Source organism: Natator depressus, chromosome 2 (genome assembly GCF_965152275.1).
Source record: "Natator depressus isolate rNatDep1 chromosome 2, rNatDep2.hap1, whole genome shotgun sequence".
NCBI lineage: Eukaryota > Metazoa > Chordata > Testudines > Cheloniidae > Natator > Natator depressus.
The window spans coordinates 233,717,850-233,738,526 of NC_134235.1; the positions used below are offsets into that span (position 1 = coordinate 233,717,850).

The 20,677-nt window shown below is 38.5% G+C and overlaps 1 protein-coding gene across 12 annotated transcripts in view; it reads left to right on the forward strand.

Moving 5' to 3' along the window:
- SVIL (supervillin) overlaps positions 1-20,677 on the forward strand; it is a 236,771-nt gene that overhangs the window by 180,447 nt on the left and 35,647 nt on the right. For 5 of the 12 annotated variants that reach the window (XM_074946168.1, XM_074946161.1, XM_074946167.1 and 2 more), the window contains 7 exons: positions 2,661-3,240; positions 4,754-4,958; positions 7,635-7,767; positions 10,975-11,022; positions 11,589-11,666; positions 12,293-12,361; positions 20,330-20,480. In XM_074946168.1, the coding sequence (XP_074802269.1) occupies positions 2,661-3,240; positions 4,754-4,958; positions 7,635-7,767; positions 10,975-11,022; positions 11,589-11,666; positions 12,293-12,361; positions 20,330-20,480 (1,264 nt within the window). The remainder of the gene's footprint in view (positions 1-2,660; positions 3,241-4,753; positions 4,959-7,634; positions 7,768-10,974; positions 11,023-11,588; positions 11,667-12,292; positions 12,362-20,329; positions 20,481-20,677) is intronic. The other 7 variants (XM_074946165.1, XM_074946166.1, XM_074946169.1 and 4 more) reach the window with 3 other exon arrangements.

The following is a 20,677-nucleotide window of genomic DNA, read 5'->3' on the forward strand; positions in this document are numbered from 1 at the left end:
AGGAAGCAGGCTCCTGGCACAAGGGAACATCATCCTGTAAACTCTTAATCTAGTTGTATTTTTTTAACTAGTAATTTAAGAACAGCAGCTCTTTCTGGTCTGAAAATTCATACATTGTTGTACCTTTCATAGTGCGTACAAGAAAAGATGTTCTGTTAGACTAAGCCCATCGTGTCAGAACAATTTTCCAGGCTGAAGTGAAGCAAACACTGAAGCACAATGTGCCTAAAATATTTTGAGAGCTATTTGGAGCCCTTGTTTATGCACATTTCTTTATTAATGTTTTCTACACTCCTTTGCAGCCAGTGTGTGTTCCTCTTACTTGTCAGGATGCTATTCTTGGTTGTTTCTGCATTTTTTCTCTATTTGGAGATGTTGATAAGATCTTCAAAGGCAGAGTTTTCATCAACTCTGATCACCCCTGCAATGGCAAATTAAACTGTGTACTGGGGTGATTTGTGCAGTGGAGTTTGTCTGCTGTGCAATGGACATTTTCTGCTTTGGACCTTATCCTAGCCACTGAATTGCAGAGGAACTCCCTTTGCTTCAGAGGTTTGAGTACAGAATGGCCACACTGCAGTCCTGGCTAGCATGAAAGGCAGCAGAAATGTCACCTGCTTAGTATTACCACATTGAGAATGAAATCACTTGAGTAGCTCAGACCTTATGGGTGCAAGGGACATTTCTACGTATTTTACATCAATCTGAGTTTAAATAAGCTGCTTGTTCTTGATTCTTGGACAGCATGGTGAGTGTTAAGAAGTCTACACCCTTTCCTCAAAGATCACGCCCCATTTTCTCACTTCACAAATGGCCATGTTCACTAATTTATCCACACTTTCCCTAACAGCAAAAACTTGAGTGATTTTAAAACAGGATGTCAGACTTCCCTGCTGCATGCTTCAGTTCCACTTCCATTCAAGCTATATACCCAACCATGTGGACACAGAGCCCAACACCTTTGCTGACAGAGATGGTGTGGGAATCTGAGGCCTGGTCTACACTGGGGGAGATCAATCTAAGTTATGCAACTTCAGCTACATGAATAACATAGCTGAAGTCAATGTACTTAGATCTACTTACCGTGGTGTCTTCACTGTGGTCAGCTAATTCTCCCCCATTGACACCACCTGCGCCTCTCGCTCTGGTGGAGTCCTGGAGTCGACAGGAGAGCACTCGGCGATCGATTTATTGCATCTAGACTAGAGGCGATAAATCGACCCCTGCTGGATCGATCGCTGCCTGTCGATCCAGCGGGTAATGTAGACCAGCCCTGAGGAATGGAAATGGGACTGGAGCATGTGGGAGGGAAGTCTGTGATGGCCGTGTATTATAATCTGCAAAACTTTGTGCTTGCTGAACTTGATCTTAAAACATGGAAACTCTTTAGGCACTGGGGCTGTGATCTTTGGCCTCGTCTTTATCCCAGCTAAGGAGGACTAACACATTTACCTGTAATGAACACACTATAGTGCAAATATCTTTTGAACAGATGAGCCAGTAGTGAACTGCATAGATGGGGGGACTAGGATTTAGCTGTACGAGGGCAAAACACATAACAGACAAGATTGTGCAAATAAGCGCTGCATGTGCATTACTAACAAAAGAGCTAAAATAAAATCTGCTGCATAAGAGAACCTAATTACAAAGTAGTAAAGATCTACTCATTAAAGCTTAAATCCTCTTCTTGTTGTTGTTCTCCTCAACCTCTGTATCTGGTGACTCACTGCATAGTCTGGCTTTTGAGAACCTGTGGACCTCTTCCTTTCTCTGGGAGTCTCTGAGCAAGTTCAGTGACATCAGCCTTGCTTTCCATTTTGGTTTAATCTAACATCACTTCACTCAGGGTTCCAATTCTTCTGTGGCGTTATGGAATTTGCATAAACATTTCACATTTTTAAAGGCAATTTCTTCCTTCTGTGTGGAGCCAGGAACTCCCTATGCATACTTAATAGGTCTAGTGCCATACCTGAAATGACTAGTGTCCCTCAATTTGTATAGAAGTGACTTGTATCAACTCCTGTGCAGCTTTATTCTCTTCTGGGCAGGCAGAATTAAACCCTTTTATTTCAGTTTCACATGGACTGTTTAGTCTCTTAAACAATAGTATAACAAACTAGATAGAAAAGATCAAGAACATGCCATGTTATAAAGGCCAAGTCATGTAACAGTTTACAGAACAAATTAAGTATTTGCGAGGGGGGTGGGGATTCAACCTTTATATCACCGAAGATGCAAACACGCTGATTTGTAGCACGGGACTAGCAAAAGACAAACTTTGATGTTCCAAACATTTTCCAATAATGGTCTCATGTCAGTGTCTTGTGGTTGCTTGCATGGAGAAAGATGTGTGCTTTTTCCTCAGTTGAGGGGAAGACAAACAGCTTGCTACTAAAGATGCTAGCATTTTGATCATCTATGGCGTTGTTTCTTGTTTACGTGCTATTCTGTATTGTGTCCCCAAGCCAAATTGTAAGGACATGATTCATGCCTTCATCATCTGTTCCCCCTATATATTTAGATAGCACCATACACTTGCACAGGCACTCGTTCCTTGCATTGAAGAACTTATAAGATGCTTATAACCCTGTACTTGTGAATTACTATTAGAGCTCTGTTGAAGGTCACACTTTTTTCAGTAATGGTTTTATTATGTATAGGTACAAAATGAAAGTGGAAAAATTACTCCCTTGTCACCTACTGTTGTAACATCAGTGTCAACTATGGTGTCTGTGATTTCTCCAATGTATGCTGGGGATCTGCATGCAAAGTCAACTTTTGATGAAAGTGTAAGTGCTACCAGTAAACCAGATTTGAGATTCCACTCTTCAGTAGAGAATGCCGATACTCCAGTAAAAGGCATACTGAAATCAGAACATTGGCAGCCTTCAGTGGAGGCAATGGAAAGCAAACAAGCATTGAGGGAGCATGAAGAGGGAGAGACAAACAGATTCTTAGCATATGAAGATAATGACCTAAAAAAATACAGCTCTTCTGAAGAAATAACCACACATCCTGTTCTTAGTAAAACAGAGGACTACCACAAAGAGACAAAATACACTTTCCCAAGAAAGAGCAGTATGGAATTGTTTACCCAACAAGCACTTTTACAGCCTGTGGAACAGAAGGAATTTGTTTCTGATACTATCCTGCAGGGTAAACAGGAAGTCAAAGAAGGACAGTTCTTGGAGGAAAAGATGGAGTTGGAGAGTGTCTTGAAAAGCAAGACCTTGCTGAGAGGTACAGTAAATAGTTGCTTTCATTGTGGATGTCTGACATAACCTGGAGCTTTTTCTAGCCTCGTAGTGTGATCATTTACCAAAATAGAAAATTAGTTATTTATCTTTAAGCCTTTTTTAAAAAGAGTGATGAACAAATCTTGTAGAGTTTGAGGTTTTTGCAACCATCTGAGTTTCTTTAGTTTGCAGTCCCCCCCACCCTTTTTCTTTTTTAAAAAAAACTTTTAAAACTCATTGGTCTTCAAAGGTGAAGGAAAATGTTGCTTTTAACTGTCTTAATTTAAATGAAACAAGCACAGAAACAGTTTCCTTACCTCGTCCAAACTTTTTTTTAAACTTTCCCTTTTTGTATACAATGTACAATATGGAAATATAACTTATTTTCCTTACATTTTCACTTGTCCCTCTCCTCTTGTCTCTTCAAGGTGATATGTAAAACCAGTCGTATTTGAAGTAGTAGAACTTTTAATCCAATGATGTTTGTGTGGATTCAGTATTAGATAAAATAAGTTCGCCTGTCCGTACTTAAATGGCTTCTTGGCACATGATCAGTGCAATCCAGGACACTCTAGTAATTACACAAACTCTGCCTATATTATTGAGTTTGAATTGTAGAAGATTCTTAGATTAAATTGGTTTGCTTCTGTTTTATTAATGGGGAAAATTTGGCCCCTGCATTGTTAATGTGTTGTGTCTTCACTCTGAAGTTGTTCTTTAACTTCAGAATAAATGAAACTCATCTCAGAAGACAAAAATGCCAGAAGGGCCTCTTTACTATTCCCACCCAGCACGCATTCAGCACAGTTAATTTCCCAGACAGTATTGGGAAGAGAGAGCACTAGAGTAGCAGCAATTGTCCCTATTTCATTGTACCTCAGAGCTATAGCGTGCCTGTCAAGTTTTCAAAAAGAAAAGGAAGGTAATCCATATCATCCTAATGGGTAGTTCTTCAGTATTGGGTTTTCCCATTGTACATGTTTATAAAGAGATTTTTTTTCCAAGCTGTTTTGTTGATACATTCTTTTGTAAAACCCCTCTTTTTCTTAGATGTCCTGATATGCACTTTCACTCCATATCCACTTACCTGCAATTCATTTTCTCTCTCCTTTCCTCTCCCCCTGCCTCTCTACCATTGCCTCTTCCAGTTACACTTCTCCCTCCACTTCCTTGATTTTCTCTCTTCCTTTCCCATCTTTGGTCCCTTCTCTCTCCTCCCGTTGTTTCTCTTGAGATGGGAGCTGGAGCGTGAGTTCTGCCTTCTTCAGATGAAGGGGACCTTACGACCCTTTTTAATCAGTGCAAGGTTGAGATTTTATAGTGAGCACACTACCCCTGGGGTAATAGTTATTTTTGAATTCTTAATTCTAGTCAAATAATTTAGCTAGGACGTTCTTGTCCATTAAGGTAGTGTATGATCTGAATGTTAAATAGCAAATCGGCTGGTTCCTGGTTAATAATATAAGAAATGTTTGGTTACAGCAGTAAGTGCTAATTCTGCACTTCTCAATACGCAGACCATGTTGAGCCTACTTCTGAACTTGGCGCGACGGCAACACAGAGAGTAACGGTGGTATCCTATGGACAGCAGGAGGCTTTTGAACAGCTAGAGGGAAAATTCTATACGAATCCCTGTGAGCTGTTTGCTGCTGGAGACAACAAAACAGAAACAACTGAGGACACTCTGGACACACCCAGCAAAACACTGTCCATTAAAGAAAGGTAATTGTGATCTCTGCATATACTCCTTTATAAGATCATGGTGTACACAGGATCATTTGTTTGGGATTGTTTTTAAAAAGCTACATGTGTGCTAATGATCAGATTCTTTACTTGTCAAACAACTAAAAGTGAAAACATGTAGCTCATCTGTCTGACACTAGACTTGTAAAAAAGAGTAATTAAGGAAGCAAGTAACTCTAAATGCATATTTTAGGTACCTTTTGTGCTAGTGTATTTAATAAATTTTCTCAGGTTTTACTTTTACTTGCAACACAAGTACAGTAGAAAATTATGACTATTTTGTACTGTACAGTAATCATGTGCTTTTTGATCTGGAGCAATCTGTTTTAATAAGCAGGCTATTGATAATTTAGCAGTAGAATCTGTGTGTATAAAGTGTTGGTCTTTGCTTTAGAAATGTGTACGTGGCTTCAGTTCATTTTAATTTAGGAAACTGCTGTATGGGATAACATTTAAGCATCTGTGTGGAAATAGGAGTGTTTACAAGCTCGTTTTCAAAACCCAATGACATGTTGAAATAAAATATAAAGACTATCCTATGTCTGTAGAGCACCTAGCATGATAGTGTCCTTGACTACTATTTGCAATGGTAATAAAAATAATAATAAGATGTTAATTTAACTAAAACAGAATAAACAGTTCGAGACTGAGTTCAGTCCTCAACTGGCATAAATGGATAGCGTTTTAATTGGGTCAGTGAGGGCATGCCAGTTCACAACAGCTGGAAGACCTGACTCTATTCTCTATTTATCTCTAGTGACAGTACATTGAGAAACAAAAAAAGCCAGTGAGGTTGTCAAAACATTGTGTTCCCAGAAATATTTCCATGCTGAATTCATGTGGACCTTCAAGTTTGGACACCCAAGTCAAGGTTTTCAAAAACAGGAACCTAAAGTTTGGTTCCTAAATGCATTTTCAGGCACCTAAATACATGGCATAGTTTTCTACTTCATTTACTTCAGTGGGAATGATTCATCTCTCAATGCAGTTATTCTCAGACTTTTTCCTTCCTTCCCTGCGTAGTTGGAAGGCAAGTTTGGTGTGGGGGGTAACTGTAATTCTCATTTTAAAAACCAGCAAGCCGCCACATTTTATGGTTCAAATTAGACAATACAAGTTTAAACTGCTGAACTTGCTGTAACATGATCAGGGATCAGGAGCCCTCTGTTTTCTTCATTTGTAACAGCATATCCTTCATGTAAAGGATCTGTAAAGCCAAACTTACTTAGTGGATGCTGAAGGAAGGGAGCCAGGGGGAAGCCAAGTCCTGGCACTTGGATAAGAACAACTGATGGCATATTTTTAATATCCCATAAAATCCATACTTTCTGAAAGCTACAAACTTCACGTTAATGTACTTTTGGTGAGGTAGGGTAGAAATCTGGGATTTTCCCATATTTTCCCCTCCTTTTTACTTATCACTGTCCACTAGTGTCTGCAGAGATCCCCCTATGCAGTTCCCCTTCCAGTAGAATAGAGCCTATGCCCTCCAGTGACAGTCAGCACTTCTTCATACTTCAGCTAGAGGTGGTTGCTCATGAGTAAATATAGTAGTTGCGAAAGCTTCTGCTGGTTTGAGAGAGAACTGATTCTGCTGGTGTTCTCCATTTTAAATGTAAGGGCTTGTCTACACTTTCCAGAGGATCGAGGCGCAGTGATCGATGCGTCAGCGGTCGATTTAGCGGGTCTAGTGAAGACCCGCTAAATCGGCCACAGATCGCTCTCCTGTTGACTCCTGTACTCCACCAGATCGAGAAGAGTAAGGAGAGTTGATGGGAGAGCATCTACCGTCAACATCGCGTAGTGTGGACCCTGCGGTAAATAGATCTAAGCTATGTTGACTTGAGTTACACTATTCATGTAACTCAAATTTGCACAGCTTAGATCGACTTTTCCCTGTAGTATAGACAAGGCCTAAGGAATATCTCTCAAACCAATTAAATCTTTTAAAGCTGGAGAAACTTAAGTGCAACCGCTGAAGTATGACTAGTTACTAATGCTTACATGCGACTGTGATAGGCACTAAGATACACATGAAACACTCCCTATTTCCTAGGTGCTTACCTTGAAACTTCCAGTGTCCTAGGCCAGGTACTGACTGAAAAACTAGGGAATTGGGTGGCTACTGGACAAACTTGCCTCCTTATTGCATTTCAGAGAACATAAAAATCTCCTTAATACACTGTCAAGTGTAAAATACAAAATGTCCAAATAACATCTTTGATATTTTGTCTTCTGGCTTTGGGCTCGTTTACATGGCAAGCCAACCTGTGAATCTACAGCACGCCAGTTTGCCACTCACTAACGTTCTGTGTAAACACTGCTGCAGCACAGCAAATGTCCTGAAGTGCAGTGTAGTGCCCTGCTGTACTAAGCTGCACTGTGGGAATTTCACTGCACCATACCAGTGTCCATATGGCAAGTCAGTATCCTGTAGTTTCGCACCTTGGTTTGCCATGCAGTAACTCAGCATGTAGACAAGCTCTGTGTATGTGTTTTTTGAGTTTCATGTGGCTAGACTAATCGTAACACATTTAGAAGCCTAGTCAGAGGCTTACTTAAAACGTCCTGACCAAAACATTCTTGAAATGATGCAGACCGCTTTCCTGGGTAATGTTGAAATATGCATGGTTGACATATTTTTTTCCTTCTTAGGCTGGCACTGTTGAAGAAGAGCGGTGAAGAAAGCTGGAAAAGCAGGCTTAACAAAAAGCAGGAGTATGGGAAAGTGTCAATCACTGAGCGTAGCGCACAACTGCAAGAAGCTGAGCAGTTGTTCAAGAAGAAGGTAAAGCTTCCTATGATAGGAAAAAGTATTCCTCTGCATTGGAGATGCATCAGACGAGACAAGCATGCCTAACATTGGCTAATGACTACAGCTTGTAGGATTACAGCCATCCTTAACTTGCTTCAGGGTTTATTTAAAAAAAATTCTGTGTCACAAGAGCTCTTAAATGAGAAGTTGTCTTGTTGAGTGTCTGCTGCCTCAGTATTTTCAACATTGGGCAGAGTGTATTTTCATCAGCAGACTACCAAGAAGTAAATGGGCTTTTAAGATTTTGAGAGAGGTTAAATAATTTCTGAAACATTTGGATTTCACGTGTTCACAAAATCAAGAACAGATTTCAGCTTAACTATTTAACTTACATGAATATTTCTTGCTATTTAATATAAAATGGTTTTAAGATCTTAAGTTTAGGGATTTTTCTAATGAAAAAGCTTTTAAATCATTGGGTGGCCTTTTGCTGTCTTCATGCACTGAGAAGCATTTTCAGTATTTCTGATGGAACCAAGGATTAGTTGTTAAAGTGAAACTATTAGAATACCCATGAATTACTTCTCTTTTTGAGTACCTTATATAGTCCTGGCTGTTAGTGGGTGTCTTGCTTATAATATGCTCTTTATCAGTTGGGACAAAGAATCTTTGTCTCATTAGTTAATAATAAAAATGTTGTTTTTATTAAATAGTCAGTGCAGGTACCCAGCCAACAGTAGAATATATGTCGTATTCCTATCAATATATGAGTAAGAGTAGGGTTGGTGATCAGTCTGTCCTTACTGAAATAACTTTTGTTGTGTCTGAGTACCTGAATCATAAGTGAATGTCTCTGAAACATCTGTTACCTGCACAATAAGACTAAGAAAAGAATCATTTGTAGCTGTATTTTTCCTCTGTAGACTATATATTTTTAAAATATGCATTGCATTGCATGGTTGATAAAGCAAACTTCATTTGATATCCCAGTGTAACAGTTCAGTCTCCAAAATCACCACCTTTAAGGTCACACTGGTAACATCCTCCAGATGAAAGCAACCTAAGAGAATCACCAATGAACTTAAAGTAGCCAAGCTAGTATAAATCCAAAAATACACTGATGGCTCCCCAGCAGCTATCAATGAGCATATCCTTCCTGACTTAATTCAACTCCAGGCCAAAATAAGTTTGAAGTGCTTTGACGTGTGTTTAGGCCTGGATGTGATCATATTAGCAACTTGTCCCCAGCAAAAATTGAGTGTTCAGGAGTTGCACAGTATTAGTCTCAAAATAGGCAGGAGCTATGCTGAAAGTTTATCAGTCCCAGCAAGCTGCTGATGAAACCTGGGCCTACCTGAATGAAGACACAGTACAAAAATCTGACTTTGTGGCAGCCTTACTTGTACTGCAGCATTTGATGATTCCCAGTACTGACATCAGTGATGCTGGTAAACAAACCAATTTAAACATAAAGCTTCACTAGAAGTAGTTTGTGTTTCTAAAGGTATTTCAAATCCCTAGAATACTGTCTGACTCTGTAAAGTTTTGAAATCACTTTTAACCTTAGTGTCTTCCATTAGAATCTACTGTGAATGTTGTTACTAACTGCCATTTTGGCTGCAAGGCCAGTTATCAGTAAAACTGTCCTGGTTCCGGAAGACCACGAAACAGTACTTCACTCTACAAAACAACTGTGTGTTGGGTATAGCTTGGATTCTCCTTAAAAAGTGTACAGTATGTCTGTCTGGATTTGCAAGAGTACGGGAATTGTATTGACTCCTAAGCTTTGAACTAGTAAAGAATACAGTCTTTGCTTACTAGAATCATGTCTCAACAGAAGGGAATAAGTTACATTCATGGCACTTGTTCTTATTCAGAATAAGGCATGGATTTTCCAAATGCTACTGATTTGTCCACTTTTACTGATTAACATGCTTGGATGAAGTTTTAAAGAGCATGTGGCACAACTTACTAACCTTGCTTTAGAGGACTTGATTTTTGTCTCACGGTGTGTAAACATGTAAGTTATCGAGTTTGTCAAAAGCCTTTTAAAAAAATAAACTCATGCAAGTAGTAAGATTCAAATTCCACAAATTAGCATGCGTGCACTAACTTTGTACAGTCAATAAGTTTTAATCAAAATGCTTAAATTATCAATAGGTAGGTAGTTGCCTACAGATGAGATCTTTCCAATACTCCAGAAATTAAGTTTCTTATAAATGTTCCAGTAATTTACATGTAGTTTAAAACTTTGAAGATCCATACAGTTCCAGAAGAACTTGCCTTCATGTCCTCAGATGAAAGAATAATATAGAGAGGAAATGATAAAATGGAGGAGCTTGATAAGCTCTGGAAGAGTTAAGGTTTACAAGAAGAAAAGTAAACATTTTTTAAAATAAACTATCCTAGTGTATTCTGTATATGTTTATTTTATGTTGAAATTTGATGTGAGGATTTTTAGTTCTTCATGTGTACTGTGGAGCCTGTTCATACAATTTATAGAATACCCTGTATACTAGTAGATTGCCTGCATAGTTCCCAGCCTGATAAAAAGATGAAGTGCTTTGACATACGGAATCTAAATTATTTAGAGAGATAACAGATTGGATTTAGTATGTTGTTGTATCAGTCTATCAGGCTGGATAATAGGTCATCAGTTTTCAGGGGGATGGAGGGTTGTTTCCCATGAAAAATAAAAACACAAATTAAAACCTTTCTAGCAACAAAAGCACAACATTTTACTGGAATGAAAATTCCTACGTCATAGCCATTTTAAGTGTAAATCTACTTAGCGTCTCAGATTAGTGTGTGATCTCCACCCACCCCCCCAACTATGTTGCAGTAGTTTTAAAACAGTGAATCAAGTTTGAAATCTGTTTCGTTCCCACAGCAAGTTCCTGCAGACTTATATTGTAATCTGTTACGTTGCTAAAAGCATTTGTTTACTGTTGTCATGATTCGGAATTACTCTGAGGATGACACTTCTAAAACCCTGATGGGGAAAGCCTTTTAATAATAAATAAATAAATAAATAAAGCATGTGTGCCTCCAGACAGACAATTTGTCTCTTGTTTTGGTAATAAGAGATAGCTATGCGTACATAGCATCTGCTGGATGTGCATGCACACAGTTCTAATTGTACCTGAAGCACTAGTCACTGGAATGTGAGTGAGCTGCTCTCTAATGAACTGCATGTTTCCAGCGTTCTGTGCAATGTTTCCTGTTTGTTTTAACCTGTAGGAAGAAGGAGGAATTACAGATGATAATGCCGTGTCTAATCAGCTTTGGGTAAGCCTGACTGTACTGTTAGGAGTTATTCTAGACTTTGGCTAAAGTAGTGAATTCGCTTTTGCTGGGTGCTGGGTGTTCGTATTTCCCTCCAGACGTCTTTCCAATTTGTATTCAAGTTTTAGAAAACGTTGCTTCATTTTATCTGGAAGATACATGGTTCCTTATTCCAGTAAGGGCTGAGGACACTTCCAGTGGAAACATCCATGTTGCGATAGGCATGCTTCAGTAATTTAATGGGTCATGAAAGCAGAGACCATTAAAAACATCTGAGTGTGAAAAGTGTTTCTCCTGTGCATGCAGCTCTGTTTCACATCAAATGGCTGTGATATTGTCACTAATTTGTTTAATTACTGCATGAAATGTCGGTGGTAAACATGCTATAATGTGAAACTTTTTCTTGCACTGACTTTTCAGTAGCGAAAACGTTTCTAAAAGATTAGGGTTGGAATTTCAATAAGTAAATTATTTTTTTTAAAGAAATCACTTGATTTTTCCTCCATTGTCTGACAAATCATTTCCTTCCCCACTCTAATTCTCTTGCTGTGCTTTTGCCCCTACCATAGGAACCTGTCTATGCTTCTATTTATTCTCCTGCTATACCTGTTGCCCATAAATTTCATCCTTTTGTACCTATTCATCAGGTGAGCAAAAACTTGCACACTTTTACATGGTTGTTGGAATTCCTGATCACTTAAAGAGTACTTAGTTATGTGGGGAAACTACTATGTGTTCTGCCTAGTAAATACTTCTAAAGAAATGTACCATAAGAAGTCCCTATACTACATACTTTCCACCAACATAAATTCCATTAGTATTTTTATTAAACTACATCTCTAAAAATTGCATTTATCTTTTCGATTACAGATGATAACTAAATCAGGCTAAATACAATCTGCCCAAGAATGTTAGTGTGTGCCCTTATAGTACCATGAATCATTAGAAACTCACTAAATAGGATTATGAATGGAGTAATTCCTAAATGCTAAGCATTTTTGCTTCTTACAATAACTGCAGTGCATCCTGCATCTCTTTGAATTAAGTTTCTATGAAAAATATATATTAAAAAAACTGATCACATTCATTAAATGAACAAAGCAGTCTGTCGTAGATGGTTTTTATTTCATGCTCTAGTTTCCTCCAGAGATGTTTTTCCTACGTTGCATTCACTACTCTTTTGTTCTAAAAGATTTTGTTAAGGTTGGTACATCCTGCTTCTGTTTTCTGCCTCTCCTGTCTTTCCTCACTCTTCTGTTTCTCTTCCTTTAAGGTCAGTAGTTCTAGTTTGAGAGCATCAAGCCCCCTGGTCTTTGATGAACAGCATCCTTGGAGATGGAAGGTGAAATATTGCATAAACTTCCTATTTTAGTTGAAGGAGGAGTGAGACAGAAAATAAAATGATTTTAAGACACATTCCCAAAGCAAATTAGCATAACCAAATGGATGCTTTGGTTGCTAACAGCATTCTTTTGCTGTTCTAGTAAATGTTAGGAGTGAGTCATATGACATTGCAAAATATATCTTTATAAAGGAATTCCAGGTCCATATTCCAAACAAGTTTTAAAGAACTAATTTAAAGCAGTTAATAGTTAATGAGGGCTTATAAAGTAATTCCCTATCTCTCAGCCTCTTATTTAACCAGCTAAGTACAGCAGTCAGAGTGAGCAGAACCAGAATACCAGCCCTCCTTCAGAAGAGATTAGCGAAAAGTGGGAGTGGGAGGGTGGGGAAGGAGGACTGAACGTATAAAATAGAGTTAAAAGAAATCTGAAAGAAAGTGAAGGAAGGAGCAAGAACAGTTAATTTGAAGGTCTGAACAGCTCTGGCAGCTTTGGTCTTGTTTTATATCATCACCCTGTCCTCTACCTCCCAGCACGGATCTATGGCTGCAGCATTATAGCAAAACTTTTGGGCTTTTCTCCAGATTAGATACTAGTTGCAGCATGTGCTGTGATTGTCATACTTAAAATATATGGCTGTAGTATGGCTGCATGCCTTTGAGTAAGATACATATTACTGATAGAAAGAACAAATGAGAAACTGTCCACACACATCTGGAGTTTCTAAATAAAGTTTCACATTGACCATGACCCATACCACTTTTATTAGCTTTTCATGACTATTTGTATGAATGAAGTTTTGTCTGTACCAATGGTTTACCCAAAATAAAACCTCTGATTTTGGGCCTGCAGCTGAAATTTGCTAAAAACTAGTTTTGTGACTACATTAAATTCATAATTTATAAAGAAGGCATCTAATAAGGCAACAGATACATTAACCTTTAACCTTAGGTACCTGTAATTCTGTTCAGATATTGGACTGGTAATATCAAATTTTCAAGGTATACACAAACTGTTTGTTTGCTGGAAGGGCAGTCTGCTTGGTGTGTAATGCACAAAACATTAATCAAATAACTTCAAATAGCAAACAGTCTAATAAAAATGGTCTTTTGTTCACATTTGTGAACAGGAAAAAGGGCTATGTTACTATAAATTCGCATAGGAAACAAAAATAATTCTCTCATGCGCTACATGCTTTGGAAGCTCTGTTCCTGCTGTTCTCTGCTTTACAAGCTAAACTAGCACCTTTCTTCCTACTCCTCTGCACAATTCACAGCATATAGTTTTAAAGGAACTTCTTGTTCTTTTGAAAACGACATGTTTTGATGTTTCCTCTCTCTTCATTCAGTCTCTTCCTTTCAGGCAAAGACAATCCTAGTGGTTGCCGTCCTTAACTACAATCCATTAATTCTCTCATCTCTGACATTCAAACATACATGCAGCCGTGTCACGTTGGGCTGTGTTGTCGGAAGGCAAGGAGGGACATGATGGGGTGGGAAAATCCAGTGTTGCCGGCAGTGGAGCATTTACTTAGCCGTAAGCCATTCTTCCCTCTGAATTGGTACTGAATAAATGTCCAAGCACAACATGTTCTGGAGCCGTGCTGCTGTAGATTTTAATGCAGAAGGGACCATCATGATCATCTAGTCTAGCCTCTGCAGGAGGTTAAGCCTCCTTTAGTAGTTCCTGCATCACGCCTGTAACTTGTCTTTTGAGCTAGAGCATATCTTTTAGGAAGATATACAGTCTTGCTTTAAAACCTTCAGGTGATAGAGAATCCACCACATCTCCATGCAGTTGTTCCAATAGTTAACTGCCATCACTATTTAAAAATTTTACCTTAAGTCTGAATTTGTCCAGTTTCAGCTTCAACCATTGGGTCTCATTATGCCTTTTTCTGTTAAAGAGCCCCCTGCTAGCCAAAGTCTCTTCCCATGAAGGTACTTGTGTACCATGATCAAGTCACCTTGTAAACTTCTCTTGAATAAACTAAATAGATTGGGCTGCTTTATCCCTCATCAGAAGGCATGTTTTCCAGATGTCAAATCATTCTCCTAGTTCTTTTGTGAACCATTTCCAACTTCTCAACATCCTTTTTGAAGTGTGAACACTAGAACAGGACACAATTTTCCAGCAGTGGTCTCACTAATCCCTTATACACATTAAGGTACCATCCTACTCCTACTTCCCCCATTTATACATCCAAGGATTGTGTTAGCTGTTTTAACTACAGCAACATGCTGTGAACTTATGCTCCATTATTTATATACCATGACCTCTAAGTCTTTTTCAGAGACACTGTTTTCAAGGATACAGTCCCCCATCCTGTTCTTTGTTCCTAGATCTGTGATCTTGCATTTTACTCTTAAAATGAACGTTACTGAAATGAGTCCTCCTTACCAAGCAATCAAGGCCTTCTTACCAAGCAATCAAGTGTAAATGACCTGTCTCATCATTATGGGCCAAGAACAGATTCCTGCAGCAACCCACTAGAAATACCTCCATTGAATAACTACTTCCCATTTACAATTATTTTTTGCAATCTATCTGTTAAACAGTTTTAAATCTATTTAATATGTGCTGCATTGACGTTTGTATAGTGCTAACTTTTTCAGAAGATCATGCATGCCTGCGTCAAATGCCTTACAGAAGCTTTAAGTATATTATGTCCACACAATTACCTTCATCAGGCAAACTTGTGATCTCATCAAAAACAATAAGTTCTACATGCCAATTTAAAAATGCTTAATACTTGGTGTTTAACATCCTCCCTCATTAGTGATGAAACAGAAATGTTCATTATTACTAGAAGATTTGAATACATGATCCTGCTTTTTTAATACAAAAGAAATATTTATTGAATATTTTACCGTTTCTGCATCCTGATTGATAATTTTATTATCCTCATCTACAGTTGGATCTATACCATTGCTAGAATTTAATTTGTTCCAGGTATATTTTAAAGAATGTCTTATTGTTTTTAATGCTACTGACTGAAGATTTTTTCATTGATACGTTTAGCTTACCTTATCAATTGTCTGTATTTCCTAAATACTGATTTGTACTCATTGCTATAAGTTTCTCCATTGTTCCATATTTTTTATTTTCTATTGCTGTCTTCATCTCTCCTCTTCACTAGGATGTTTTTAACCAAAGTAGCCGTCTTCCATGCCTGGAATTGTCTTATTTGGGCCTCTAAAAACATTAATTCCCAATTATGATTCACATTTTTGTTTAAATATTTCCTCCCACTCATTTTTGCTCATAATAGTTTTCAGCTTTGGGAAATTGGCTTTTTTTAAAGACTATGTGTATATGTGTGTCTATATTACTGGTTAATAGTATATAAAATCAGATCATGAACACTTGCATATGTGTAACCAACAGTTTTTAGTTCAATAATCAATTAATCTTTCTCCATCAGAATGAGCTTGAATATGGAATTACCCCAAATTGGTTGCAATACTTCTTGTGTTGGAAAATTATCAACTATAATTTTAGAAACTCCAAAGATGTTTGACCAGAGGAAACATGAAACTTCCAACATATGTCCCCCAGATTGAAATCCCTGATGACATATTTCTTTCTACACATTATGGATAAACGTTTAAGGAGCTGTTTATCCAGGTCCCTTGTCTGATGTGGTAGTCTAAACTCACCACTACCCCCATCTTGAGATTTTTCAGTACACTGATCCATAAGCATTCCTGTTTCTGCCCTTCTGAATTTTCAATAGCCAAGAAGTACAGGTGCTGTCTTTCAGCCAAAATTTAAAAGTAAACCACTTGGGGTTTGTTGGCTTTTTTTCAAAAAGCCATTTGATTTTTCCACACACAAAGAAGGTTCAGTTAATGCCAGAGTTCTTGCCAAATTACAACTTCATATTCAATTTGCATATAAAATCCCCCTTGTGGTTTCAGTAGGATATTCAGATGAATATTTATTTCCTGTCCAGATCTCCTATGGAATGTTGCTCTGATCTGGGAAACCAAAATTCACTCCAGAGGTGGCTGCACTTCCTGTGGGGGGTGAAATGTTTCTTTTAGTTTGTAAAGTATTCTGGGGTCCTTCTGGTTGAAAAGGTCATTGTCATTCCTTGATGGTGGGTCAACTGGCAGCATCCAGGCAGAATTCAGCCCATAGGACAATTCCATATCCCCTCCCCTCCAAGGCCTTCCAAGGTTGTCTCCCGCAGCAGGAGCTGCCTGGAACAGAGCATTTGCACAGTGAGTGAAATGGTGCTCTGCAGCACAATCAACGTGTGGAGACAAAATGGCATCCTTCATGAAGCGTGACCTCTCAAGCACGATACGTGATACATCATGCCATACACAGGATGCAATGTTGTAGAGCTGGTCTTCCTCCAGCACATGCAGTAAAGAACAGCACTTAAGTATAGTAGCAGAGGATGAAGAAGGTAGCTGGTGAGCTGCAGCAGCAGGAGAGTAAAGGTAGCCCTAACCAGCCCTTCCTCCGATACCCGCACCTAGAGCCCAGTCTTCTGTAGCATTCAGTCTCAGGTAGTGAGGACTGACTGGTTTCTCTCAAGTGCAAGGGAACAAGTAACTGTAATGGCTGCTAGCAATAAGAGAAAAGCGAATGCAGAGAACAGAGCATTTCAAGGTAAATGGGAAGAAGTCTACTTGTTCATTGAATGTAATGGATCACCACAATGTTTCGTGCACTTGGAAGTGATAGCTGTGTTGAAGGAGTACAATATCAGTTGACATTAGAACACACTTCACAAGGCAAAATGCAAGAAGTACCCTGGAGAGTCACTCGCCGCTCTAGTTAAGGACTTGAAAAGCAAACTTCAAAAGCAGAGAAACATACTGATGAAACCTGCAGCTGTACTAACTTCAAGTCCAGCTGCCTCTTACAAGGTGTGCCTTGAGCTAGTGAAATGTAAAAAGCCTTTTAAGGATGGTGATGTGGAAAATGTATGCTATCAAGCTGGCTCATCCATTTGGGAATGGAAAAAATGAGAGAGAATTTTGAGTGTGTCATTGCCTCAGCAAACTGTAGCTAGGAGAATAAGTGACATGAATGATCCTGTGTCCTCAAAATTGAAGACAGTTGGTGAAAATTGTAAGTGCTTTTCATTAGACTAGCTCCAGACAAGAGTGCTGACATCGGTGATATCAGACATTTATTGCTTTTCATCTGAACCATTGATGAGGATCTCTTCATGCATTAATAGTTACTGGAGCTAGTTCCAAACAAATGCAGTACAAAGGGAGCAGATATTTACTTGTTTCTGCTATGAGCAGATATGGTGGCTTCCAACAGTGCTGCTGCATTGTCACAGCTAGTGCACAAGCAACGATTGGCAGTAAAAGTGGATTTGTAGGTTTGCTGAGAGAAAATGGAATAGGAAATGGAGGAAGTTTGTGGGAAATCTGTTAAAATTAGTGTGTGATGACCAGTGTAATACAAACAGTCGTCGTCATCTGTGGAGGAAACAGAGCACAGAGGCACAAAAAAAGTATCCGTTTCCTTGAGAAGTTGAATGCAGAATGTGGGATTTGCATCGCCGGTCACAAGTTCAGTAGCTGAGTGGGGGGCAGTACCTGCTACCTTTTTTTTTTTTCCACTCAGAAAGGAGATTCTTGCTGTTCTGAAAAAAGAAAAAGTAAGCAATGCTGACCAGTGTCGAGCAGTTGGAAGACTGAGCATTTCTCTGCTCACTGGCCTTCCTAACAGACATAACCAGCTCATCTCAATTCACTCAGTCTCCAGCAGCAAGGTAGAGATCAGAATATTTCTACACTTTCATGGGCCATGTTGACGCATTCCACAGAAAGCTTGGTATCTTCAGAAGAATGGCATCACCCATTTTCCATCATGCAAGGATCTCTCAACTGAGACGGTGGTTGTTGGTTTTTGCAGCTTCTTGACAATTATATTGGCTATCTCAGCAGAGTTCAGTACCAGATTTGCAGATTTTGAGAGTTTTGAGATCCAGCATTCAACTGTTCAACAATCCAGTGGACGTGCCAGTTGAGCAGCAACTACAAGATCTTTAGCTAGAGCTGTGTGAATGGCAGATTTATCCTTGGTTTCTTTCAGAGAAGAATGGAGTATGTGAAAACTTCTGGAAACTTGTCCCTAGTTCAGAGGCTTCTTGTGCTGAAGCTGGGCTCAATATTGGGAAGCACATACACTTGCAAAAGCACATTCTGTCATGAAATAACATGTGAAGTTAAAACATGGCAAGATGTTGGATACTGAATATTGATACTGACATTAGAATTGTAGTGCAAGGGGAAAAAAATTCCTTAGTGTTCTCACTGAGATGTGCTATTCTCTGATAGACTCGTTTTATTTTAATGTTTTTTTTATGGCTAAAATAAATTCTGACCTTAATAAAAAGCTGATTCTAAAATCTGGAATTATATTTTTGTATATGACCCACCAAGGTGCCCCAAACCTAGCATCTGGCCCACAGCATTGAAAAGATTGCACCACACTCTGAATATTTTATCTAAATTGCCATGTGTCTTGTTGTCAAAATGTCTGGCTGCCCAGCCAGTTAACATTTCTATTGAACTCCGAACAAACATAATTGTGGAGAGGTCTGTGGAAGAGGCACAAACAGAGAAAGGAGGGGAAGGAGAGGGAGCTTCCAATCCTTATATTAGCTGCTTCTTACCATGTAATTCCTCTTGCTACTGGTGGATGATTTTTTATCTTTTCAGATAAATTCTTAGTTACATGGAATTCCTTCCCTGTCTTCCTGCCTCTATAGTCACGCTATTGGTCCCTTAAAAATATTGAATTGTGTTTAATTCATTCAGTATTGTCAACACAAGCATTCAAAAATCATGAGTCAGGCTCTTTTTTAAAAAAACATGATTATTTATCTATATATATAAATTGGGTTTTTCTATTTTTCTTTCTGGTTTCAGAGCCTGTAGGGTGCATTCATTTCAAGTTTTCAAGCTTTTCTCTGTAATTGTGAGGGCTAGAAAAACATTTAAATGAAAGCTGATGTTCTCATGCCATTGTTTGATTACAGCAGCTGGGTTTCTAAGAAAAGCACCAAATAGCACAAGAGTGGCAATAAAATTGATTGTTGGCAATGCTATTCTTTGGTGTGTCCTGTTCATGATTTCTATATAACACAAATCCCAAAAATGTTAGCTTCTTTTTAAGGTAACTTGATTTGTAGAAACTGAACTTATTCCCTGATCTGACTCAGCTAAGAGGAGGGAGAAATTTATGGTGGCTTTTTTTCCTACTTAATGTACCTTCTTCCCCAGTCTCCTGTATGGATGGAGGGCACTGAAATAGTTCCTGCTCATAGCTGTTTCTAATCACTGAAGCTATTGAATGTCTCTCCCTTAAAGCAAACTGGCAAAAGCTCCATGTGGGTGAGACAAACAGCATTTGAATGATCACAGAATGAAATTATTCAAAAGAACAAGCTGGAGCAGATCCCAAAGTGATCAGCCTCTAGAGACAAGGCTACTAAGCCAGCTTGGAGAATGTACAGCTAGAGACTGAATTAAAAATCATTAAACTCGGAGGTTAAAAATTCTATTTATAATCCACTGTGCTACTTAGGAATTCACATTTGGAAGCTTCTCACAGAAATCAGTCAAACAGATTACCAGGAAATATTTCAGCAGTACAATAATTTAGAAAAAATTAAACCACCTAAAGTTTTAACGTTATTAATCAATTTGTTTATTTTTATTAAAACTAGGCTAATTGTCTTGCAGTGAATGTTGTCAATTTCCTGAACCAAGATATGCCATTGACTGAAATTTCATCTTACTACTGTAATAGGGTAGCAAAACAATAAAGCTTTTTAAGGAGCAGGGTCCCTGGGCTGTAGCATCTATGGGTGTCCCTTTGTAACATGTATCTCTTTTCTCTCAATTTAAAGGATAGCGGTTGCATTCATTGGTATGTATTGCAGAGTTTACAGCAGTTAAAATCTATTTCTTCATTTCTCAAAAAAGCAGAAAATGGCAGACAGCCATGAGAGTCAAATGACTATTGAAGAAAGAAAACATCTGATTACTGTTCGGGAAGAAGCCTGGAAGACAAAGGGTAAAGGAGCAGCCAATGACTCTAGCCAATTCACTGTAGCTGGCCGAATGGTAAAAAAAGGTCTGTAAAGAAATCATCCGCAGAAAAATAAGCAATTGCTTCTCTATCTGATCAAAATAAAGGGCTAATATTAAACAGAAACAGTATTCATTTTTTAGCAAGAGAGAACTGTTTATCTTCAGTCAAGTGTCATTGTGCTGTTTGTTGTAACTTCCAGTGGGTGCTTCTGTTGGTCATTTTGTCCTGCATTGTTTGCA